Source organism: Panthera pardus, unplaced genomic scaffold (genome assembly GCF_024362965.1).
Source record: "Panthera pardus isolate Hobbes unplaced genomic scaffold, ASM2436296v1 HiC_scaffold_3, whole genome shotgun sequence".
NCBI lineage: Eukaryota > Metazoa > Chordata > Mammalia > Carnivora > Felidae > Panthera > Panthera pardus.
The window spans coordinates 43,934,708-43,961,757 of record NW_026526876.1 but is presented as its reverse complement, the minus strand read 5'-3'; the positions used below and the strand labels follow the sequence as shown (position 1 = coordinate 43,961,757).

Below are 27,050 nucleotides of genomic sequence, written 5' to 3'. Positions count from 1 at the left end.
GACTTTGGCTAGGGCCCTCTTACCTACAGAATAAAGTACAAATTTCTTACCATAGCCTTTAATAAAGCCCTGTGATCTGATCTCATTGCTGCTTTCATTCTTGCCTACTTTCTCACTACCTTCACTCAATTTATGCCCCAACCAAGCGACTACTCATCATTCCCAAAATACCATTTTTCTATTCTTCCTGCCTTATCTGTTTATACTTTTGCTTTGAATGCCTCTTACTGTAGTCCAACCTGTCCCTCCAGACCCAGCTTGGGTATCAGTTACATCTTCTATGGCAACTTTTCTTATACCCAAAAATATAAGTAAATTTTTACTTCTTTGTGTTGACAAAAAAAGATTTTTTTTGGTACTTTTCTTTTGGCACCTAACTCATTTTAAAAATAGTATTTATACACATTTCTCGTCTATCCTACTGGATTTTAAACTCCTTACAGTCAGGGACCATATCTTATTCAACTCGGTATCTCTCTTGCAGTGCCTGCCATCTGCATGTTCAACAAATATTTACCAAATTGAACTGAATATGTATCATAGTGATATTTATCGTGGGATATTACTATTATACTCATTTTGTGACTTGGGTAATATAGACAGAAAGATCATAAGATTTGTCCAAAGGACTTAGAGGCAATTTCAGGCGAGATTCAAATTGTCTTGATAATTAATTAGTGCCCCTGTCACAAGAACCTGAGGTGTCACTTAGACCATAGACAGGGAGCACATTTTCTGGCCCCTGTAGCCACACATTAAAGCGTCAGCTCTGCCAGAAAGAAGTCTAAACCATGGGGAATCTCAGGTCCAATTGGATTTGAGTTAACATAAACTGGTGGGTCATCTTCTCTGTTTTCTCTGGGATATTGAGTTAATACAATTTTTCTTTCTGTTAGAATTATCAGTGGGCTCCCAGGTAAGCATTCTAATCTGATCATTACTTCCTCTGGCAGTGGTTTTTCTCTCCAATATGGGAATCCACCTCTACCCACATAGTGACTGATGCAGTCCTTAGTAACACTGTGATTTATATGTAGCTCTTTCTTAAGCCTTTGTTTAAAAACTCACATCTTCCTAAACTCCACATTTTAACCAAATCAACAGGCTCTTGCATACTGTTGTCTTTAAGTAAACCCAGATTGCTGTTCTTTCTCATGCTTGGTTCTCATTCCCTCCACCCTGCCACTTCTTTCTTCCTTCCACCTCAGAAGAAATAAACGATTACCTGAATGAAATCTAACACTTGCTGGTGTCTTTGTTTGGCAGCTGCAACCTCGCTGTCTGAGATGGCTTCCCTCAGGGACTGTTGGGTATTCAGAGAATCCAGCTCCACAACAGCAGAAAGGCGGCAATACAGACTAATAAATTTCTCCCTGTAGCTGCAAAAATGAACTGGAAAATGGACAAGCAAAATAAAACATGTTAAGATCTGGTATCAAAATAGAGAAATTCATACCTCAGAGAAAACAAGTTGAATGAAAACATGATTTATTAATCCTATCAGTGGAAAATATTAAGCCATAAATAAATTATAAATGTGCTCTTTAGGGGCCAGTTGTCTGGCTTTAGTCAGACAGTATTCCCTTTTAAGGTTTACCAAGTCCTGGTAAGGCATGGGGAAGTGGGGTTGGCTCAAGCTGCAGTTTATGTTCAGCTCCTAAAGTTGAGGCTGTGTGTAAGTATATCTATATATCTATCTATATATATATATATATATATCCCTCTCTATGTATCTGTGTGTGAATATATATATATACACACACACACATATATATGTGTATGTATATATATATATATACACACATGTATATGTGTGTGTGTGTGTGTATATATATATATATATATATATATTCATTTCTGAGAAAATAAATTTGCTTATCACTTTAAAGGGAAAAAAAAAGTCAAGTAGCAATTTGCAACCTAGTTTTGGTTTCCATGTCTGATTTCCAGTAAGTATCTTATATGCTTCTTTTCAAGGCCAAAAGTCCCAGAAGATGCAAGGCATACTTCTCTCAGCGTATCTTTTGTCTGGCTGGAAAACTTCCCAGAGGACCTGGTATGATGGGTTTTGATCCTGCTCCTGCCTCTCTGCTTCCCAGCTGCCCTGGAAGGAGATAGACCATTTTTGTCTTTGGCAGACTTGGCCTTCCTCTCTCAAAAGATAATGGGCCAGAGGCCAGAGGAAATAGTCTAACCTTTATCTCCATCTTGGAGGAGGGAGAGAGGAGTGTGGGACTCAGCCTCATGCAGGTACCCTGAGGTGATCAGATTTTCCATCCTTCTCTACCTGGCTCTGATCACATACCATAACATTAGATTCCAGTGAGCTGAGGAAAGCATCCTGAACCATAGTGGAGTACCAGTTTCTTCCTGGCCGTTGTTGAATTTGCAGACTCACTTTCCAGGAACCTCATTTACTCTGTGTATCTCTGACTTTCCTAGTTTGTTCCATGCTTTGGAAATAGGGCTGTTATAACTCCAAAATTGGTGGAAACATTTCTATTCTGGCTTCTTTAGTGAAGAATTCTAGGAGGAACATCTAATTACTGCCCTTGGGCCTCTTTGCTATTGATTCCAAAGACCTAGACCTGGACATTTAGGGAAGCTAAAACCACACTACCTTAAAACGAGGCATCTTGTCATCTCCACACCTCAGTAGGAAGCCCTACTTCTCTGTAGAGTGAGAGATTTCTGTGCACCTTACAATTTCCATCTTACCGCTGCCTACTTGCTTGCTTGCTTTCCTCCTAGGATGAATCTCTGGTGTGTGTAAGGATAATCTGCTCTGTTTGTGTTTCCTCATATGGAAGTAGAAGAGAAGAATGGAGTGAGGGCTTCTGTGGATCATCCTTATTCCAAGTGTGCACCATTTAAAGGAGGTGTTTCTCAGTTCTAGGCTTGGTTTTTCTCTCTGGTATCAGATCCTTCCTTCCCACTTCCTGTGCAGCACTTCTTTGCCTAACTAATTTCATAGAAGAACTAATTTCATGGAACCTCTCTGGAAACGACAAACTATTGAACTTCTCCCAAAACACCTACTTTTCATGCTATTTCCCTGCTTAAAGACTTCTACAGAGCTCCTTCTTGACTTCAGGACAAAAATCAAACCTCTTTTTAAAACATTTTTTAGTATTTATTTTTGAGAGAGAGAGAGAGAGTGGGAGCGAGCATGAGTGGGAGAGGGACAGAGATAGAGAGGGAGACACAGAATCCAGAGCAGGCTCCAGGCTCCAGGCTGTCAGCCCAGAGGCCCAACGCATGGCTCGAACCCACGAACCATGAGATCATGACCTGGGCTGAAGTCAGATGCTTAACTGACTGAGCCACCCATGCTCCCCAAACCTCTTATCACCATAAGGAAAGAACCTTGCAATATAGGATTTGAATATATCTTCAATCATATCTTCCTTCCATCATGCAACCACCCTTCACCCTCCGCTCGAGTTAATCCTAAACTTCGATCAGGCTGAATTTATTACAAGTCTTGTTACACTTCCATACTTTCGCACATGCCTTTTTCTAGTCCTCAAATACCCTTTCCTACCAGTGTCTTCAGGTCACACCAATATCCTCAGGTCAGCTTCTTCTGATACTCTAAGATCCAGTTTAGAACTGTGTCTCCTCTGCAGTGAAATCTTCACTGACACCTCTTCCTCTGCAGGTGGAATTAGTTTCTCTTTTGTGTTCCTGGAGCACTTGTTTCTAAATGTATCGGGACACTTACCCTGCTTTATTATAATTATGTGTTTACTTGAATGCCTTGATATTAGACTGTGATTTCTGGGAGGGCAACAGTCATGTCTCCTATTTTTATTTCCTCAAAATCTGGAACATTATAACTTCTCAACTGATGTTTATTGATTGAATGAACAACAACAACAAAATGCATATCCTGGTCGGAAGAGGGCAGACCCTTCCTCCAAAGTGTCCTCTTTCCCTCTGTTCTCTCTTCTCTCTGTGCTCTTGATTTTCCTGTTTTGAAAGGTGTATTTCAGGTCTGTGATATTTGCTGGCAGTTCTACAGGAAAGAGTCACCATTACTTCGTAGCTTACTCTTGACCCTTGTAACTCCCTGAATGTGTCTTTATGCCTTTCAAGGAGGGATTATATCCTGTTAGCACTTGACAGATGTCCTCTCTTGGCTGGAGAGTGAAGAGAGTGAAGTGTCTCACAGTCTGCCTTTCCAAACCAAGTTGGAAAAAAAAGAAAGGAAATAAAAGAAAAAAAAATCCGTTTTTTCTCTTCTCTCTAAAATATGAAGATAGGGAGATTAGGGAGAGGCACTAAAGAATTTCTTTAAAAGAAACACTATCAGTCCCATATGAATTCTAAAACGCCAGGGTGTCCATAACTTTCTCTTGTTGTGTCTCCTTGTGGTAGGAGCCTTGGATCAGTGGGTGGTCTCACAGTGCCCACACCAACCCCTCCCACCCCGTGCCACTCACCACAGTGAGCTGTAAGGACCTTTCAACTACAGCGCCTCACTTTCCCGCACTAGTGGTTTTTATCCAGAGCCTTTAATGTTACTTTAACAAATGTTACTTTAACATAGTCTTTTGTGGTTTAGCAATGATACATTTGGTAGCCATCACAGAGGAGGGGAGGATAGACTGGAAGCTTCTAATTTTTTTCTAATGTGAATCACATGCATTTAACAGACAGAATGGTATAAGGGTACAACAATGCATTATCTGGACCACATGATTTGTTAGTAATTTATATACTATGTCTAATTTTCTGCGGTGTTTTTTCTCTCCCTCTTTTTTGCATATAAGATAGTGACAGACTAAAATGCATTCAGCACCAACACTAGAAGTTGGTTTAGGAGTATCATAGAGTAGAAAGTACTTGCGTTTAGGTGTCAGACAGAATTGGGTTTGAATCATAGTTCTGTCAGTTCCTACCTGCGTGGCAGTGGGCATGTAATCTCTGGGAGCCTCAATTTTCCCACATCTAAGACTGATAGTAATGCCTGCTTAGGATTAACTCATTATCGTATACATACAGTGCCCAGCACAGCATGTAGCACATATCATAAGCAAAATAATTTTTTCTTCACACCCTTGCCCCAACCCTTTAGAAAGAATGAGGCATTTCGAGTTAGAATATTAGAACAGGACTGAGAGTAGAATATTCTTCTTAAGATCTTTAACTTAGTAAAATCCTAATAAGTCTGGGTCATGGAGCCTAGTTTAGAAGCTAAAAAATCAATACGGTTACCTCCTGGGGTGAATTTAGTTCCATGACTTCTTTGCCAAGGTGTCGGAAAGAGCCCGGGCACAAGATGCCCCTCTAAAGATTCCTGGTAGTGAAGGAGTTGACAGTTGGAATTCAGGAATGGTATCCTAAATCATGAAAAATGGGCCTTAGGAATGAGGGTTGAGACTGTGCCATTTCTTGTAAGCCTGTGGCCTGGATTCCATTAGGCTCAATGCCTGGATATCCCACAGGCACCTCAAAACTCATCATTTGTCAAACTGAACTCATCATCTTTACCCTCCCCCAAACCTGTTCCTCCCCTCATCTTTCCTATTTTGGTAGATGGCAACATTATCCATCTCAGCACCCTATTCAGACTCTGTGGCTCCTTCACCTTGCTCTTCAACCACATTAGATCAATCACAAAGTCCTGTTGATTTTAACTCCTAAGTTCCTCTTGCCTCTGCTTTCTCTTCTACACCCCTCCTGTGGCAGTTTTGGTTCCGGCTCTTATCATTGCCACCTGGACCACTCTCTCAGCTGTCTCGTTGACTCTAGCCCCAGCACCCCCTGCCCTCGCTTTTGCTGTTCTGCAATCCATCTTCCACAGAGCTGCTAAAATCCAGTAAGACCATATTATTCCTTTTTAAAAAATCTTTTCATGACTTCCCATTGCCTACATGGTAAAATCTAACTTCTTTAGGATGGCATAGGTAGCCCTTTGTGATTCTGACCTTTTTAATATTTAGTTTCATCTCCTGTCACTCTTCTCAGGTGACTTAAGCATCTGGCACAATGAGCCACTAAGAGTGTACTTAATTGGACTGCATTTCCTCAGGTTTTTAAGCCTTTGTGCATGTTGTTCCTTCTGTTTAAAATGATTTTCCTTTTTAGCTCTGCCTTTTCTTTCCTTTTCTGAATGTTTCTTTTTTTCTAAATATATATATATATATATATATATATATATATATATATATATATATTAAAAATTTTTTTTTACATTTATTTATTTTTGAGAGACAGAGGCAGACAGAGCACATGTGGGGGAGGGGCAGAGGGAGAATCAGACACAGAATCCGAAGCAGGTTCCAGGCTCTGAGCTGTCAGCACAGAGCCCAATGTGGGGCTTGAACTCACAAACCATGAGATCATGACCTGAGCTGAAGTCAGACACTTAACCGACTGAGCCACAGAGCAAGCAGGGAAGAAGCAGAGAGAGGGGGAGACACAGAATTCGAAGTAGGCTCCAGGCTCCAAGCTGTCCGCCCAGAGCCTGACGCGGGGCTCGAACTCACAGACCACGAGATCATGACCTGAGCTGTAGTCAGCCGCCCAACCAACTGAGCCACCCAGGCGCCCCTTACTATATTTTTTGAAGTTCATTTTTTTTGTTTACTTACTTACTTACTTATTTATTTATTTATTTATTTATTTAGAGGGAATGAGCGGGGGAGGGGCAGAGAGAGGGGGACAGAGGATTCAAAGTGGGCTCCATGCTGATAGTAGAGAGCCTGATGTGGGGCTTGAACTCAATGAATCGTGAGATCATGACCTGAGCCAAAGTTGGACCCTTAACTGACTGAGCCACCAAGGCGCCCCTCCCCCCCCTTTTTGGATGTTTCTTTCTAATTCAAGATCTAGCTCAAATATTATTTCTTTAAGGAAGGATTAGGTGTCTTTCCTTTGAAGTTCAATAGCCCTCCTTTTATAGCCAGGCTTTCATTATATTGGGACTTTTGGTATAGATTTCTGTATCCTCTACTGGGTTCTAGGCTTCTGGTGGGCAGACTTTGTCTTATTAACATCTGTATGTTCAGCCCCAGCACAGTACTTGGCATACAGTGGAAACTAGGAAATGTTTGTTGAATGAAAAATGCAGCCAAACACTTAAGTATGAAATATATACCAGGCTTCAAACTGTTTTTTAAAAATCCCCCAGTTTTATAATCTTGCTAGTCCAATCAGCTTGAGTCACAGAGCCAAGGAAATAAATAAATTCAACTTTTCTTATCATGGGCCTGCTGTCAACTGTGACTGCCCATAGGGTCAGGACAGGGCCACCTCCTCAGTGCAGGTGAGGCAAATCCTCAAGATGGCACATCATTAGAAATTCTAAGAGCTCATGACACGGCTTTTTCCTTTTGTTTCTGGGAACAGTTTAAATAGTGACCCTTGTCAGTCCCCAGGCACATGCTTTGTTACTGCTGCTGAGTGCTATCCTGCTCCTATCCAAAGGATGGGATGGGCGGAGTGTCAGCTCTCAGGCTAAGGAGAGGGAGTAGACTGGACCTTGTACCACGTTGCCTTAGCTCCACCTTTCTCACAGAGATCTCACCACATCTCCATGACAGTCTCCTTGTCCCCTACAAGTAATCCTGTGAGAGAATAGCCTATGGGTTTGCCCCAGTCTAGTGTTTACTCGAGGAGACAGAGGGCTAAGCTCCTTTATCGTTTTGTCCTTACTAGATCTATTTAGTGCTAGAATAGGCGCGGACACAGTTTTCCGTAGCTGGTTAGCAAGTTATCTGTGATCACTCAGGCTGCTGTCAGGAACGTGGTCACTTTGCCAAATCTCATATCCTTTTGTTGGGACAGGGGTGACTTGTACAAGTCAAACGGAAATACAGTGTAAACTTTTTTATAATTTACCTGTGCCAGTAACTTGCACCTTTTCAAGTTTCATTAAAATTCCTGTGTTCTTACGATTTTCTGAGTTCTGATTGAATTTTCAGTAACGTTCTCTTTCTCAGAAGTGCTTAGTGTGTCTGTTGATCTTTTACTATGGACCTATCAATGGAAGACAGAAGTCCCTACTTGTAAAAAACAAGTAAAAATTGCTTAGCATCTTTCTTGAGGGCTTAGGCCCACTATATAGCAAGCTCTTAGAAGTTCCTATAGAAATTGTTATTAAATGCTTAGTGGGCTAAAGTCTAATAGAAGAAGTATGATAATTTTCTTGTGGAAAGCTTTGATTGCTTTTGGGGATAAGATAGAGTCTGTCATGGTTCTTACTAAGGCTGAGAAATATTTTAAAAATTGTTGCTAGTGGTGCTGAAGTATAATAGACATTGTACTAGTGTGTGTTAATTTCCTGTTACTGGCAACATTTCCTCCTGGTCTCTAGAAAAGACTAATAGAATTATGTATGTCAGTGGAACCAAGCCCAGTCAGGTGATCTTTTCTGGAAACTTATATTGTTCTCATTAATCAGTTGGATCACCAATGGTATGGTAATGAAGGAGGACCAGGAGAATATGAAGGTATATTTTATTCTAGGAAAAAAAACATTTTAAAGTTAGGAACTACTGAGACCCAGGCTTTGATATATGGCTTGGCTTTCATAGATGAAGAATAGTATCTTACAGTCATATTGTTTTTAGTATTAAGAAGAGGTAAGATATGTCAAAGAGATAGGTCCTCTTGGATTCTATGATACTATGATAACTACATCTCTAGTTCTGTAAATTCCTCAAATGTCTTTTTCTCTGTGTTCTAGGCAATACTACTTCAAGTGTGGTCCATGGATTGTATCAGCACAGTATCAGTAGAGAGCTTGTTAGAAAAACAAATTCTCTAGTCCCCGTCCCAGCATCTCTGGGGTGGGACTCCAGGTCTCTTTTCACATGCTCTCCAAGTGATTCTTACGCACATTAAAGTTTGGGAAGCAGTGGTCTAGAGCATCATATCCTAAAGTGTGTTTTCTTAGTTTTTTGTAAGTGCCACACCAAAAATTGTTCCAATCATGGTCAATTTGGAAACTGCTGGGTTAAACAAAGTTAAGCTTTTTAGTTTCCATTATTATTATTATTATTAATTATTATTATTATTTTGTGGGGGGCTACCAGATTTTGCAGAGCTTCTAATATGTTACTCTGCTGTTCAAAATTCTCTTGTGGACTTCCAGCACACTTAAAGTACAATCCAGAGTTATCATGGATAATCCAAAGGTCTTATCATGGCCTGTAGGACCCTGCATGATCTAGCCATTCACTCTCTGATCTCATTTCCTGTCTTTGTTGCTCTTTGCTTAGTACACTCCACCACCTACGCTGATCTTTTAGCCAAGCACACTCTTACTTTAAAGCCTTTGCACTTGTCCTTCCCACTGTATGGAAACCTCCGGTCCCTCCTCACATGTTTCTTCTATAGAGAGACCTTCCCAGGTCATCCTGTACAAAACCATAGCTCCGGTCACTTCACTCAAGCCCCTTACCCTAATTTGTTTTTCATTATAGCCCTCACAACTGTCTGACATGTACAGTAGTGATTGTTCAATTGTTTACTGTTTTTCTCCTCCACGAGAATGTCTGCTTCATGGGGAGTTTGTTCATCACAGATTCTTTAGTACCTGGACTAGTGCCTGACACATGGTAAGTTACTTAGTAAATATTTACTGAATTAATGAACAAATGAGTGGAGAGAGGATATTGTAGAGAGTAACAGCAGTAGGACAAAGTGTGGCTGCCCAGGAAAAGTGCTTGAGCCTCCCAGAAGGCAGGATAGAGAGGACACTTTGAGGGTCGATCCTCCAGGGTCTTGGGAGTCCTACACTATTATGAGTGATCTGAAATCATTGATTGTCACTGTGAAGACCAATGAGCGTTTTTGCTTGTAATCATGGAACAATGATGACCATTTCACACAGAATGGACTCTCAGCTCTCCATTGAAGTATTTCCTTAGGTCTTTTCTCTGTCAATGATCTGTCCCCGGGAAATCATTAACTTTCATGGCATCAGCTGTTATTAATAGACACTGGCCAAATTTCTGTTTAGTACCCAACTTGCTCTCTTGCATTTTACTGCCAATTGGACATGTCCGCTTGGATGAATTCACACTTCGCATTCAAGACAGAGCTAAAAGCATCATTTTCTTCCCTCAGCCATTTCCTCTCTGATTTCCTTACTGTGGATAATGGCAGCAGTATGCTCACAGTCTTTGAGGCTGAAAGCCATGAGAGTACTAGAAGTCTGTAGATTTCACCTTTTCTCATTCAAACAGTTGCTCAATCTTGTGTATTACTCCTGATGTTTCTTAATCTGTATTTGTTTCCTTTTTGGGGGGTTTTGTTTCTACCCTCCTACTGGACTATTATAATAACTCCTGAACTATCCACCAACCCTGCTCTTGATCCATCTTAAACAGATTCCTCAGCCTGACTCTTAAGATACTGCCCTATATGGCCATGACTTGCCCATACCTCTATGTCCACTATTTCCTCACATCATTTCTCTGATCTAGCCAAACCGGACCACTTGTTCCCTTCCTGACTCTTTCTGAGATCTTCTGTTCCATGTCTTTGCTCATTCTGCTCCCCCTGACAAGAAAGCTTTTCCTATTGTCCATGTTTATTAACATCTTGTCCGTTCTTTAACACCCACGTCAGATATCCTGTCCTCCAAGGTGGCTTTCTGCTACAGTATTTGAGAAAAATGTGTTTTCTTTTCTTTTTTCAATATCACTTAATACTTACGATTTTGGCATATCCTACCTCATTTAATAGTAATTTGTATCCTTATTTTACTCCCTACCACTGTACTGAAAGCCCCTTGCAGGCAGAGCCTTTGTCCTACTCATCTCTGAATCTCCACAGTAGGTATCTAATATATATTTATTGACTTGAAATGAAATACCATGACCCAGACTATATTTTGTAACAGCAGTGCAGTCATGTCATGGACTAATAATGTTCTTTGGGTGGGGAACTCATTGGATGGGGTCATATTCACATCCAGGCCTCTTGAGAGTGGCATGGTCAATGTTATTAATCATTTGACAGAGAAAAGGTGCAGAAAGGTTAAGTGATTGCCAGTGTCACACAATAGGGGACCCAGGACTCTCAAGTCCCGGTCTGCAAATCAGATTCAGGCTTCTCTTAATAATTCTTCCTCTTCTGGAAAATAATAATTGCTATTCTAGCTTTTTGGCATCTGACCTGCTCAGAGCAAGGGAAACAGAGAGGCTTAATCCATTTATCCTCAAGGGATAAATTCAGATTCAGATGCCCAGGTCTCAGAATGGCGGTTGCCCTGTCTGCTGCTAAATCTGGTGGCTCGGGAGCAATCCAAAGTGTGTGTGCCTCCATTCTACCCATGCAGCCACTCACCCCCCACAAATCCTACAATTCATCTGAACTGACGGAATTCTTGCTAATTGCCTCTTATTGGTCTGTTATAAGATGAAGCATGGGGAAGAGACAAAGCCTCCCTATTCACATTCTCAGTGGGCAGCAGGGGTCTCTGTAAAACTAGAGAAACTGGGGCCCAGGCTATTCATTTTTGAAAGTCAGGATAAGATCTTCCATCATTCAGAATTCCACATTATAATCACAATATTGCATCCTGGGAGACCCTGTCAATTTTTTTTCAAATGGTCTGCTAGAAATTTAGAGCCTATTTAATATTAGAGTCTATTTAATAAATTAGCACTAATTGACTTTTTTTCCCTTCAGAGTGATACACACTTTATATTTTAATTTCACCATTTTTTTCCCAGTTGGAGATGAGAGAGAGAGGGAGGGAGGGAAGGAGGGAGGGGCAGTGCTTTTCATGAAAACATCAGTTCTTAATATTTGTGTTTTAAGAAAGCAAAGGGAAGGCAAGAACTGCAGCCTGATAACTGAACACTCTGTTTAGAACCCCCTCCTCTCCAATGGGCCTTACCTAGGTTTCAATAATTATTGCTCCGGCACATAGTCTTGGAGCTTTGCTCTCTCTCAGACTTGTACACAGTTCTAGGAAGGGTTGTTGCCAAAGCCATCATGTGATTTATTGACCCTCCACTGGGACAAGGGGAACAGATATAACTTTGTGATTTTATTATAAGGAGGCTGGGTTAATATTTCTAGGTGAAACAAGCTACTATACCAAGTTCAAACATCTGAAGAGGGAGGTTAAGAAACCCTGAGTGTGGGGTGTAAGGATTATTCTGTCCTGGGGCTGTACAGACGTCGTCTGAGGCAGGGAGCAGGAGAAGAAAGGACACATTGTGACCCATTTCCAACACCTCCTGTGTGTAGAGGCGGAAGTTCCTTGCCTGCAGAGGGACACGCGCGGAGGAAAAATAGGAGAGTTACAACATGGCACTTACATAAACAACACCAAACTGGCATAAAACATCTAACAAAATTACACGACTTCAAGCTTGGAATTTTTATACAACATAAATATTAGGGTTCAGCCCATTTAATAATGCTATATAAAATCAAGATTTAAGGCAGTAATGTTCCACATAAACTCTGAAAACAACATTTATGCTTCTTATAAAAGCAGAAAATGATTGCATTCTGTGGGCTTTTCAAAATGATGAATATAATTACATGAAGCAACAAAAATGGATTGAATTAAAAATCTACTAGTTTCAATTTAAGTTGGTTAAGGGGGAAAAATGTAGTTTCTGGCCAAGGGCTGAAAAAATTTTACAAGTATCCAAAAAAAAAAAAAAAATGTTGTGTGCACTCTTAGGCAGTTAGGCAGCCCTCTCCCAACATGTGTATGTAGCCCAAGAGTCACCAATGAAATATGAGCTGCTTCGAACCTGCTAAGCTCAAGAAACCCTTTAATAGTATCTACTGTCACAAGTAGAGCTGGTATTTTTTTTTTTCCCCTCCTGAGTACACGGCCACCCCTGGAATAATCCAGTTGCTCCCCTAGTGCCTTTATAGCATCTTGTGCAATTTATTCTTCATCATGTTCGCTATTTTGAACTAACCTTGCAGTACTGACTTATAATCAGAGCAGTACCCCAATAGAAGAACACTTGGAGTCTCTAATCTATGTCTCTGTGTCCATGGGTCGGAGGCCAAGTCTGGGTTGTTGCTCTGTTATTTAAGAGAGCCGGTCACTCCTATGATGGTCTTCCTATTTTATAGGCTAAACATGGTTGATGTGTGTGTGTGTGTGTGTGTGTGTGTGTGTGCGCGCGCGCGCGCACTGGGTAGGGGGAGATGGTGAACCTAGGCCAAAAAGAAAAAAAAGAGAAAAGAATTCAACCTAATGCTACATCATGTTAACTTACTAGACAGAGCCTAATAAACTTTTACTATTCTCTTCTGTGCCAACAGTTTTTTCTTGAAGTTGCTTATTAGCGAAGGTTAGATTTGCACATTTCAATTTGAATACGACAATAATTTTGACGGTACATTTTCTGTTTGTGAAAAGACAGCATGGCATACCCTTGCCATTGCTATTAGATTATACTACCACTAGTCTGATGTTCTTAGACAAATCATTTATACATCTAACTATGCACTTATTTACATGTTCTCCTTGACTTGTGCTATCCTGAAGCTGAGACTTGGTGTCTTTTCAAGGTGGGCTAGCCAGTGATTTTTCCTTGCTTGACCAGACCACAATAATGCTGGGTCCAGAGCCTTGGAAGAGGTCAATATGGAGGAGATACAGAAAAGGGGCAGAAGTACAGTGTGTGTCCATTTGTAGGCATCAAAGTGTGCAACATGTGCAAAGTGGTATTTAAATCAATGAAAACAAACATATCAGTTTTTTTTTTAACCTCTTAGTTTTATACCACAATGCAGTTTCCATCAGCTATGAAAAGAAGATAAAAATGGTAAAGACTAGTACCTGGTGTAGAGGTATATTGATCTGCTTAAGGAGAGCTTTCACTGCCATCTGGAGCTCGTAGAAGAACAATTGCATGGGGCAGTCAGAAGTATGATCCACACTTTCCATAGATTCAGAGCCAGAAAGCTTTTGGACCCATTCCCACTCCTCTCTGTATGTTGAGTCAAGTTAAAATTAGAAATATAACAAAAGTTCAGAACACAGCTCAGAACATTTTTAGTGTATATGTCCAGAACCCAGATAACCAATTTTTGGTGGTTAAAACTCAATACAATTCATAAAATTTGAACTTTTTGCCACCCAAATGGAGTTTAAAATGAGCTTTTTTTCTAATATAAGCTTAGTTCACCTATCAAACCACATATACCTCAGAACAGCAGGTCTAATTTGTATCAGTCAGTTTTTGAGATTGGAGCTTTGAAATATTTGCTAATAATTTCCTGACTGTCTTCATTTTTCTTTCCCTGAAGATCCTCTGTGAGTTCTAAGACCCTGCATTTTACCACAGGGGCATCTGCTGGTTAATTCAGCAGTTGGGTAACCACAGGACTCTGGTCCAACTCAGCCAACAAACCACATGGCACATTTCAACCCCGGCCTGTTGTAATCGTGGGGACTATTTTGGTTTCTTTCCCCTTCCAAGAGCTTGAGGAGAATCACAAACAGGAACACCAGACAATTCCAATAAAAGGAACCAGGGGACACACATCACTGCTTCCATCCTCCTTTCAAACTAGTCATCTGTGTCTTTATTCTGTGTGCTCTGTAATCCTTCCTAATGAACTTTTCCAAATGTCATGCAGAAGGGCAAGGAAAAGAATGATGGTGGGAGAAAACACATCTGGTTTGTCCCCCAAAGGCCGCTCTTCAAGAGGAGCTTGAAAAGATCAAGGTAAATGCCTCCTCGGAACATTGTTTCCACAGGTATTCCAGCACAAGTCTCTAAACACGTTCATTTGGCCCAGTTTCTCCTCTTTCTAACTCTGCAGGGAGCAGCAGTATGCACTCAGGAGCAGGCCAGAGAGGAAAGGAAAGCCCTCCTCTCTGGGGACGGAAAGAGAGGAGGTGCTAACATATGTTCCCACTCGTGTGAAAACCCTCTGAGGGCTCTCCCCAGTGGGTTTACCAGCCTGGGCTCCAATCTGTGTGTCAGAAAATGAAATCGATTGTGACATGAGCTTTTCATCAGAAAACAATCTCTTTTAACCAACTATCCTCTTGGAAAAGTGTCTGTTTTCAAGATCTCTGTTTCATTTCAATTCCCACACTGGAAAATACTATGGAAAATCTACCGTATTGTCCCAATAAGAGAAACAAAATAAAAATTAAATCCTACTTCAATCTGGGCGTGCGGTTGGCTCCACAAATAATTGAAATCTTTGAGAACCTGCTTGGGAGTTAATTTCTTTTCTCCCATCACTGATATTGAACTAAATGAGGGGGTTCTGACTGGCACAAACATTCACAAAACCTAAAGGAGCACATTGCTAAAATAGCATCTGTAATAAAATTAGAGAATAAATTACCAGTAGGAATACCATGAAACATCTACCACTAACTAAGCAGTTTAGTCTATAAGGATGAGAGAAATGGAACTGGCAAGAGTGAAGGCTACTGGAATCTTTTGTAAAAATTAAACTTGGATCCTTGTCAAGGAGAAATTAGCTGGTATAACCACGAAAAGATAGAGTCTAAACCTTTAAGACACAAATCTAGCAAATGGATGAAAGTAACCATTGCTGAGTCAACCCACAAATGAGCCATGTAACCTCTTGGGAGGGACTGATAAGATAACCAAAGTTGATTGTAGAAGTGACCACCAGATGGCAGACTTAAAGTCTAGGTGTGGTTGATAAGTGAAAGATGAGAATATGGCAGCTAGTGAGTTTTTGAAGAGGTCATCATTATTTCCTTCACTGTCATCAAATAGTATTTAAAAAACATCATGAGACACTATAGTTAATAAGCTCTTGCCACCTTATGGACCAAATTTTAAATGACCCAAGTTAGGAATCTCTTTTGGTTAAGCAAATCCATAGGTATAACTAGAATCTGGGCATCTAATTTGTATTCTAAAGCCTAAGGATCCCTGGAGAGTTGTTTTCTTATCTATTCTTTACTTTTTTTTTTTTTTTTTTTCTTTTTTTAGGTTGGGCACAATTCAGTTCATTATAGTAGACTTTCAGAGGCCTGCTGGAGGGCTAGTTGTAAATCTGAGCCAGATTACCAAGATTGGGCAACTTTCCGAAAGCTAACAGGGTAATTCACCATAATGCCAAACCATAGAGCAGTTTCCAGAAGCACAGGCCTTGTTACTTCTTTTCTTCTTTAGAGAACCATAAAGAGTACAGGAAACATACATAGTCCTAAGGCCAGAGGGCCAGGGATGGGGAGAATGAGGGCAGGGGGATTCTTTAAAGGGAAATCAATTGCTCTACCAGAACCCATTTCCACAATTGATATATATATTTTTTTAAAAAATGACTTATTAAGTTGTGAAGAAAAGATACTGGAAATAAAAATGTTGAAAGAAAAGGGCATCTATTCATTAACCAGTTGAGTGTCAGTGGTTGCACCATGAATAATATAGAGAGGAAAGTGAAAGGAGTTTGCCCCTCCTTCAATTGGGTCACTCCTTCCACCAACCAATACCACAAACCCTCCTTATCCTAATGTTAAAATACAGCTCTGCTTCTGCCCTGGTGTGCTGGCACCTGGGGACATCTCACTGCAGAAACTACACTGGGTCAGTTTTCTCCTGACACATCAAACCCATCATTTGAGCCACTGTTTCATCACAAGGAAAACCCAGACTCCTCACAACTTACTTGGAAATGTTATTGTTTTCACGGATCTTCACGTGGCAGAGAATGTTGGGCAACTTTTGGGTAACTAGGACTTTGATCTGATCCACAGAGCTACACAGCTTTAGGTAACCCAGATATAATCCAGGAGAGAGACGCTGATGACTCCTTTTGTGATAAGAGAGAATATCCTGTAGGGTGAAAAACAAAACAACACATAAAACACCTTGAAAAGGCAACCTCAAGGGGCACCTGGGTGGCTCAGTTCCTTAAGCGTCCGACCTCGGCTCAGGTCATGATCTCACAGCTCATGAGTTTGAGCCCCACATCGGGCTCTGTGCTGACAGCTCAGGGCCGGAAGCCTGTTTCAGATTCTCTCTCTCTCTCTCTCTCTCTCTCTCTCTCTCTCTCTCTCTCCCTCTCTCCCTCCCTTCCCCTCTCCCTCTCCCCCCCTCCCTCCCTCTCTTGCAAGAATAAACACACACACACATATATATATATATACTTATTTTAAGAAATGGCAACCTCAAAACCTTTTCCTTTCATAGGTGCACCATGTCATAAATTAAAGGAGCTGTAGCTAAGTTATTAGGATAGAAGCCTTGGATACCACTGTGGATATTGGGGACATATTGGTGGTACAGCCAATCTTACCTTTAGGATTACCTTGGATTATCCTCCAAGTCAGGTAATTAGTCATTAATATAGCCTGCCTGCATGCTATTTCCTTATTTCCTGGGCTGGGCTAGGTGTGTGGGTTGTGATTGGGAACGGGTAACTAGAAAACTAGAATTCCTAATTTCTGTCCTCTCAGGGCTTGTTGTTTAGCAGTAGGAAAACAGAAATTTGCAAGTGTAGAAGCTGACAAAGCAGTACACGAAGCCTCATTATTTCAGAATAATTGGTATCCAGGAAAAGTCTCTTTTAAATGACACCATTTAAAATAGGACCAAAACTTTATATAGTAAGTAGAAAAACAAAGATTTGGTTGGTTCTTTATCTTGAAAAATGAAACAAAAAGCAATAGCCCCAGATTTATTTATCTTGTATTATTATCACTTAAGTTGTAGTTACAATTATTCATTAATTCATGAGGATGAAGGAAGAATCAAGTATTGATTCTTTTTTTTTTTTTTTTTTTGGCTTTATTTTTTAGACTAAATTGTATGATAGCTGAAATGCTATTCCTCATATGTGACTTTCACAGTGTGATAATGAAGAGGGTATTTTTGCAAGAATATTTGAAGTCTTCATATTTTTCCCCCTGGCATTTAAAAAATGTGGATATTCAGGTCATTCTCATAAGTTCCTTTGTTTTGTGTTCTTCAATTGTTAACTGGCCCACCCCTGCTAGATTCTTAATTGTCAACAGCTTTGGCTGTAATTTGATTAGATCTCCACATCATCTTCATCAGCTTCACGAAATTCTGCATCTTTTATAAGATTTTAAGATTCACCTTGTAATAGATTTGCCTTGAATTTGCATTGTATTTTCACATCACTTTATTCCACAGGCAGCAGAGACTGAAGTTTCTGGTGCAACAGCAAGTACGAGCCTGGTTAAGCACAGAAGGATGTTTGAATGCAGTCTTATTTTATATGTGGTCAACTCTCCAGTGAACTATTTTGGTTGTGACTTTTGCTTCCCTATACAACTGCAGGAACTCGGATAATGAACAATTAGAAATATGTATCAGTAGGTAAGACCTTTTTAAGCATTTGGGCAGTGGGGAAACTGAAACACAGGAGTGGTGAGTCAGGGAAGAATTCCTATAGGCTAGAGTTTAGTTTTCTTTTCAAAGGGAGTAAAAAGAAGGAACCAACCTTACCATGAAATGCAGGGAATATTAAAAGGAAGAGAAAACCAAGCATATAAACTTGTGCGGAATTCTATACGGAACAGAGAGGGCTTCTTTGACCTGCAGACTCTGAAGAAGTAATCCCTCCTCCGTAGAATTAACCATCTGCAACATCTAACATACAGTATTGTGTATTTTTTTTAAATGTTTGTTTATTTTTGAGAGGGAGAGAGACAGAACGTGAGTTGGGGAGGGGCAGAGAGAGAGGGAGACACAGAATCTAAAGTAGGCTCCAGGCTCTGAGCTGTTAGCATAGAGCCTGACACGGGGCTCAAACTCACAAACTGTGAGATCACGACCTGAGCCAAATTCGGATGCTTAACTGACTGAGCCACCTAGGCTCCCCTATACTATTGTGTTATTGTCTCCTCTGTATCATCCTTTATCAAACTTATTGAGTTCCAGGCACTGCAGGAGATAGTGGGGTGTCAGGGGAACATCATGTGATCTTTACTTTTGAAGAGGTTGAGAAAAACAGATGAGTAAACAAATGATCACAGTATTCTGAAATCAGTTTAACAATAGAAGCAATGGAGGCATACTGAGGAAGGAGTACTTATATTTTTTCTTCTTTTATGTTCTTTTCTTGAACCAGACTATGAATTTAATGGCAAGGCTATGTTTTTTATTGCTTTGTGTCCTTAGTACTCAGTGCTATTGCTGTATATAATAGATACACAGCACATGGAAGTCAGGACAGTTCCCTAAGCCAGAACATAGGAGAATAGCAGAAGAGGGACAAAATAAGAATGGTCACAATTGGGAGGAAGGCATAACTAGCAGGTACAGAAAAGCAAAGGCTAAGGAACTTTTATGGTATTTGGCAAAAAAAAAAAAAAAAAAGACTAGAAAATATTGGATTTTTGTGATCAAGAAAGAAGGGATTTTATTAGTATCAAGAGATGGATTAGGCAGAACTTTCTGATGTCTTCTATCATATCTCTTTAGAAAAGATCACAGGTACTGGAGGAAGTTCAGTCAAAGTGAAATTTTGAGAAACGAACAGGTAATCAGAGAGCAATGAGTGAGAGAAGGTAATGAGAGAAGGGAAAAATGGAAGTATTCAGATCAGTAGAATTTGATGATATGCACCCTAGGGATACTTGCTATACAAGCAGATGTGCCCAGCCATAAACCCACAGGTCATTATTTTTGAGAAGTGGCAGAGAAATAGAAAAGTCCCCAAAGACTAGAAAAGGGCAAATATGCCTGTCTTTGAAATAGAAAGGGGAGAAACACAAGATGACCTCAGTAATTAAAGACCTCCAACTTACTGATCTTTGGGGAAAATGAGAAAGAACCATCAAATAATCAATTTTCAGTCACCCAGGAAATCCTGAGGCACTAAACAGGAGTCCGTGTGGTTTTGTGAAGGGCAAATCATACAGACAACTTTAATTTCTAACAGCAAAAGAACAGGATCCATAGACCAGGGAGAAGTCTCCAGTAATCTGTTTCACTAGATAATCTGGGAAAAGTAGAATCTTGACATTACTTTAATAAGCTGACTCTCTAGGTTGAAGATTTGTGGATGGAGATGGTGTGGGAATGGTAGACATATTGAGTGATGGCCCAGTAGGGACTGGTCCTGAGGGCCCATCTCTTTAGCTTATTTATTGATGTTCCAGACCAAGAAACGAAGAATGTGTGCATCAAAATTGCAGGTCCCAAATTTGTTATGGTTTTGAGTTTCAAGAAAATAGTAATAAAGCTTTGAATGAGCCTATTTATCGGAAAAATAATTAGGGTTGAAACTTAATAAGAAAATGTGCTTGTAAAGACCCAAACCCAAAAGTACAAATATAGGATGTGTATAAGAAGAGTTTTCTCTTACACACATGTGGGGGTGAGCACTAACCACAAATAGAATGAGAGCTAAGAACATACTGTGGTTATGTAAAAACTACCACCATTCTTAGGTGGTGTAATTTACTCTTTCATTCATTGTTTTAAAAGACGATTACTGAGCATCTACTATTGAGCATCTGTTTTCCTGCCTTTACTAGTCATTTATCCTTCATTAGAATGTTTTTAGAGCTTGAGAAATGTATGGGAAGAGAAAGAAATTGTCCCATTTGCATAATTAGAAAGCTTTCTAAACCAAATCAAATGCCTGTGGGCTTGTATATTAGCTGATTTTACTTCTAACTTGTATTTCTAGCCTTTACTTCCATTATAGTCCTTTTGTGTGTCTTATATCCAGCCGAAAGGGATTGCTTTTTCCTCTCTCCAACATGTCCTAATCGCTGTTCTTTGGTTCTTTGTTGGTTCATGAGTTCACTAATTCTACCAACTTTTATTGGGCACCTACTATGTGTCAGGTATCATGCTAGAATATTAATGACATCAGGATGAATAAGATGTGATCCTTCCCTTCATGGAACTCAAATGTCAGTGTGTGAGAAAGACATGTAGCAAGTTTTTCTAACTCTGTATGATCAGGTTGTATAAGGTCCATTGTGGACCCAAGGGAGGGTTAGATCTCCTTTTCTACCTTCAGCCTCATTTCTTTACCATGCCCTCTATTTAATTTAAATCTCTCTTTGAGTTCTTCCTTCCTCCTTCCTTCTTCTCTCTCCCCCTTGCTTCTTCCCTCTCTTTTTCTCTCCCTCCTCTTCTTCTCCCTCCTTCTCTCCTCCTTCCTCCCTACCCTCTCTCTCTCTTTTTTTTCTCCACCTGGTGAACTTAATTTACCCTTCATGGCTTAGCCAAATGTCACCTCTTCTACAACGCCTTCCCTGATATTTCCAGGGAGAATTAATAGCTGCTTTGTCTGTGCTCCCATAGTACGCTGTTTGTACTGCTATCAGGCTCTGGTTTAATTCTGCCTTGTATTACCTTGATTTGTTTACAAGTCTGTCTCCCTCCCTTGACTGAACTCCTTGAGAGCAGGGACCTTGACTTATTCATTTGTTTTTCCTATAGCACCTAGAAGAGTTCCTGGCACCTAGTTGGTGCTGAAAAAATGTTTATTAAATATGAAGTGAGAGGCCCAGAGGTAGTGGAGTGTGGAGCTGGGCCTCAGGGAGAGAATGTGCTGTGCTGGTTCAGTGACCAGGAAGGGTATATCCAACTGCCCTCCATTGACCAGGTGTCCTAAGAGTTTGTTAGAGGAATGACATGCTTTTCCAGTAACCACAGGGCTTTAGTTTTGCACAGGAGATGGAAACTGAATTGACCAGGGACAGCAAAGGTCAGAAAATGGTGGCCCAGGTATTTGTGGGCCCAAGATTATAGGGTTTGCAAAGAATTTAAATTTTCTAAATTATTTCCTAACTTTTAAAAATAAGGATATTTTATCCAAAACTCTAGATTTTTAACTTCTCTTTAAAAATGGGAAAACATTCAACATTGGGACCACTTTTTTCCACTGCAGTTGGCTGTGGCTGAATGGGCTGTTCTTTACATGGCACAAGGGCCCTCCAGATTATTGTAGTCTCTGTTACTTCCACTTGCTCCTTTTTTTAAAATTGAGATTCACCCTTTTAAAGTGCGAGATTCTGTGTTTTTTCCTATGTTCACAAGCTTGTGCTGCTCTCAGCACTACCTAATTCCCGAACATTTTCATCACTCCATCACTTGCATTCATTAGCTGTCATCCCTCCTCCCTCTACCCCTAGAACCACTCATCTACTTTCTGTCTTTGTGGATTTGCATATTCTGGGCATTTCATATAAATGGAATCATACAATATGTGGCATTTTGTGTCTGGCTTCTTTCACTTAGCATGATGTTTGATCTCAAGGTTCATCCACTTTGCAGCAAGGATCAGTACTTCACTCATTTTTATGGCGGAATAATATTCTATTATATGGATATCACTTTTGTTATCCATTCATCAGTCATTACATTTGGTTGTTTCCACTCTTTTTCTGTTATGAACACTGATAAACAAGTTTTTGTGTGAACCTAATTGTTTCTCATGTGCAGCTCAGTTGGCTCATTTTCATTCATCTTCCTGATTCCTGTAGTTTTTGATCCCCATGTTAGGGGCTGCTTGGGGGTAGAAAGAGCAGGAATGTACTGGAAAAAAGAAACAACAACAGAAAAGGGCAGAAGAAGTAGTAGGTCCTGGGTATTGCAGGTTTGAGAAGACACAGGGTGACAGGAATGCCGAAGGAGAAGGAGAAGGAAAGCAGAGCTGGGAGGGGCCAGAAGGCAAACTTTAGCACATCCTCTCTAGGATGACACTTTTTTTTTTTTTTTTTTTTTTTTTTTTTTTTTAAGGATACAGAGAAAAGGAGGGGGAGGGCATGTAAAGCGGCTTGGGAAAATGGGAAAGGTACCTGACCAGGTGTCAGAAGATTTGGGCCCTAGTTTCTCCTATGCTGCTTTTTTGCTAATATGACCCTAAGGAATTATTTCCCTGAAATCCATAGCTTCATCTGTGAATGAGACACAATGAAATTACCCACTCAATCTCACTGGGTTTTCATGAAGATCAAATGATATTATAGATGTAACAGAGTGTTATAAACTTGAAAATGTAGTGCAAATGTGAAAGATTAAGCTTCAAAGAAAAGTTCACCTGTGAAGTTTCCAGTTATTAAGGTGACCCTGGAGATCAATGTCTGGGTAACTCAGCACCTGAGAGGGTCCTCCCTATTGGAAGTACTCTCACTGCCAATTAGTTTGCTCAGAGGGACTCTAATTTGTCCACAGTAACTCTCTTATCCTCCCCAGACAGGTGTGTGAAGGATTTCTCTCTTTCTTCTAGATATGAGAAAGGCCCATAGTGAAGGTCTGGGACTTGAGAGGGTCAAGAATTTGAGACGGTTAGACCCTGGAGTTTCCCTGGGGCCCTAGGGATTAGTAGATTAGTTATAGACCCAGAGTTTCTTAAAGCCCTTACCTGTTTTGAAAACCGCATTGCAGACCATACAGTTTTTATACAACTTTTCCTTAGTTCTTATGAAAGGTAGAGGTGGTGGTGCAATGCCCCAGCGGATGATTGAGCCAGTACCAGGGTCTTATGGGAAGGTAGGGATGGGAGGAGATGGCCTAGATACCTCCCGAGGAGGCCTAGAATTGTTTGTAGAGAAATAATAACAATCACTAACGTTTATTGAGTGCTCACTTTGTGCCACTCTCTAATGCTTTACATATTAACTCATTTAATCTTCCTTGGAACCCTATGAAGTAGGGTTTCTTGCTGAAGGAAGAAGGGGAGGAAACACAAGAGGTCAGAAATGAAGTATCTTGCCTTAGTCACATCACTAGACAAGGTGGAGTCAGGAAGCACACCCTCGTGTGCTATATTCCAAACTGGTGCCTCAATATGTGTTGTGATCTAACAGAAAGAAGCCCCAAGCCTAGTGGTCATCACTCAACTGACCATGAGAAAAGAGAGTGGTTTGTGGCCCAGAATTGTGGGAAGTACCCCGCCTGCTTTGGGCAAACACCAAGACTTGTCACTACTTTCATGTTGAGTTGCTGGGGCCAACTCCTGACATAATTAAAGTCCAGGAGTGACTGGATACCAGCCCTAGTAGTTTTATCCCCTATTTCCTCTGTAGTGTAAGACCTGATTGGGAAGGAGGGGAGAGAGAAGAAGTAGGAGGAGGAGAAGGAGAGTGGGGGTGGGTGGGAATGACATCAAGCAGAAATGTGCCAGTCAGCGGGGGTAAATTTTCCACTTGGATCTGTGTGGAAACCTGATCTTGCCTCTATTTTTGGTCTCCTTTTCTAACAACCTTTTGCCAGATTGGAATTTTTCTGCACCTGTAACACATTTTTAATGTAATAAGTCTAGGAGAAACCAGGTATTATATCATGCTGGGGCCTGTGCTGTGTTTCTAGGAGCAAAGGTAGCCCAGACCCCAGTTTATCCCTATAGGGGATTAGTGTATTAGTCACCCTGTAAAAGCTCAATTTATTGTGATTTTTTTAAATGTTTCTTTTAGCACTTGCTTATAAAGGGTGAAGAGGGGAGCCACGAATAGTGTCTATGTTCCCTGCCCCCACCTCCTACATACACACCCACACCCACACCCACACCCACACATACACACACACACACGCATGCACACACACACACCCTCTATCAATTTCATATGAACCCAAATTCCATAAAATCAAAGCCAGAGGTATTGGCTTTGACCAATTAGCTTACCTTTGCTACACTGGACTCCATTCTGGTTTGGGTTAGTGCAAGGAATGGAGAGGTGAGATTATTCTATCAACCACTCCTCAGTGGGGAACTAAAGTAAGTTAGTGGGCTGGTGGCTTAGTTTTTTAGGGTGATCATGAACGGCTACTGGCATCAAGGGTTGGGTTTGGCTTGTTTATGTGGGACTGAGCCCTTTCTTTCCCATTACTCTGGACTGGCTGTCTTGTGGATATATGCCAGACCTCAATTTAAGGTAGCTGTTTCTGCCAGCTTGTCTGCCTAACTGGAGAGTACTATCAAACTCATCCCCATGACTGGGTTTAAAAAAGGAAAGGAAAGGGAAGGAAGAAGGGAAGGAAGGAAAGGAAGGAAGGAGGGAAGGGAAACAGCGTGAAGCCCATGCTCACGTAAGAACACCTGAGGAGTGTGGTGGTGTGGAGAGAGTGCTGGACTCAGGAGCAGAAGATGTACTTTGTATCCCAGTTATGCCATGCAGCCTGAGTCTTGATCAGAGCTGCCTGAATTTTGCATTTTGGTGGCTATTCAGTTCTCAGGTGAATCTTTCATCCTTTATTTGATCTCCAATCCCTCATGACTAAAATCCTAACTCCTGCCCCAGGATGTGGCAGAATGTAGCAGAAAGAAGCCTGATTCCAGCCAGAAGATCTGAGTTTAAGTTTCAGTCCTGACACTTTCTAGCTGTATGCCCAGGAGCAAACCCAAGTTTTGTGGGGACTAAAGCGAATACAATTTTCCGTGCCTTCTTTAACGAGAAGAATACAAAACTGTGGATATGAAGTTGTTAGGATCCCTGCCAGGAAGGAAGAAGGGAAGGAAGGAAAGGAAGGAAGGAGGGAAGGGAAACAGTGTGAAGCCCATGCTCACGTAAGAACACCTGAGGAGTGTGGTGGTGTGGATAGGGGCTAATGCAAGTGAAGAGCTGAATATGCTGAGGCTACATTAGCTTCACTAGACCTGCCTCTCTGTGTGGTCGTTATGTCATAGAATCTCTTTGAGCCTCGGTTATTTCATTCCTAAAATGGATTTAATCATGCCTGCCTGACCCAGAGGAATATTAGAAGGAACACACAAGTAAGTGTGTGTAAGAGTGTTTTTGTTCATAGTGTTTTATACACACACACACACACACACACACACGGTCTAGCAATGTATTATTATTATAGTCCCTTTAGGTGTTAATGTTTTGATTATATTACCTGTAGACCCCTACTCAAACATTTGTCTCAATGTTTCTCATTGGCTTATTGGTCAGGGCCATTTTCAGGGTGCTCACTGCACTTGTATTGCGTGGCCAATTACGTATCTGGAGAGTGATAAATAAAAAATAAGCTTCTGAACCTTTCCTGTGTGTGGAATACAAACAGTGAAATGCCTCTGGACCCTCTCTATTCCATCACTGCATTTGTAAATGGGTCTTAGTACATTTCACTAACCCCTCAATAAATGTGTTTGAACTTTAAATATACAGTATTAGAAAACTGAAAGACTGCATACCTGGATGGTTATCAGTAAAATGTCTAAGGCTGTAGGCTCCTCAGGTGTTGACAAAGACTTCCTCTGGCTTTGTAGTTTTGAGATTTGCATCCATTTGCCATTAAAAAATGAATAGAGTGTCTCCACTTCTCTGATGGTGACTATGAGGATGTTTCCATGCCGGTCTTTAATGGGCTCATAGTAAACTCTTCCCAAGTTGTGTGTTCCAAGTAAATTCTAGAAACAAATAGACTTCCGGTAGTTTGGATGATATTGTGCAAACAAAGCAACATAATTGGAACAAAAGACACTGAATATCAATTATCTGATGTTTCTGAGAAGTTTTTTTTTTTAAAGCAAACTTAAAACTGGAATATGTGGCACCATAGAAAATGTACTTAACAGAAGCTCCAAGAAAATCTCTTCACCATAAGCTTGCAAAGATTATAGCAAGAGGTACAAAAATGATGTTTTTTTAAGCAAATTCAGTATCTGTAAATATCTCTTACCCACATAGACACACCAGCACATAGACCTCAGTTACCAGCACTTGAAGAGAATCCCAGATGTTTTAAAGAAAAATGCCTGATATTTCAAGTATGCCACTTGTGGAGTTTTCAAGAGATCTACAGTAAGCTGGTATGAAGTGGGGTTGTTTAAAATGAAGAAGTGAATTGACAATGTAGTACATTGTACAGGTCTCCAAATGACTGAACATTCCTTTCAAGATACTTTAATTGGGAGATTGGCCTGGTTTGACTTATCTGCATTTCAGGGGGTTCTATGTATTTAAAATTACGTTAAAATTGTTTGTAAGCTAGATCACCTGAGGCAGACAATACTTTTAGAAAGGTAGGAAAATAAAGATGCTGCATCAAATGTGGAGGGACCCAGGAAGATGTTACTAAAATAAACAGTTTTAAAAATATGCAGGGTTTGAAGATTTCTAACCTAGAATGTTGGATGAGGAGGATAAAATATACTTTTATTTTGAATATCTGTGA

At 40.5% G+C, this 27,050-nt stretch overlaps 1 protein-coding gene across 1 annotated transcript in view; it reads right to left on the bottom strand.

The window, feature by feature from the left end:
• The window catches only part of ANKFN1 (ankyrin repeat and fibronectin type III domain containing 1), a 300,608-nt gene that overhangs the window by 20,039 nt on the left and 253,519 nt on the right, over positions 1-27,050 (bottom strand). The window contains exons 14-18 of the mRNA XM_019415690.2: positions 26,068-26,283; positions 16,609-16,775; positions 13,781-13,931; positions 12,065-12,233; positions 1,226-1,392 (exon numbers count right to left, since the gene is read on the bottom strand). Coding sequence (XP_019271235.2) covers positions 1,226-1,392; positions 12,065-12,233; positions 13,781-13,931; positions 16,609-16,775; positions 26,068-26,283 — 870 coding nt within the window. The remainder of the gene's footprint in view (positions 1-1,225; positions 1,393-12,064; positions 12,234-13,780; positions 13,932-16,608; positions 16,776-26,067; positions 26,284-27,050) is intronic.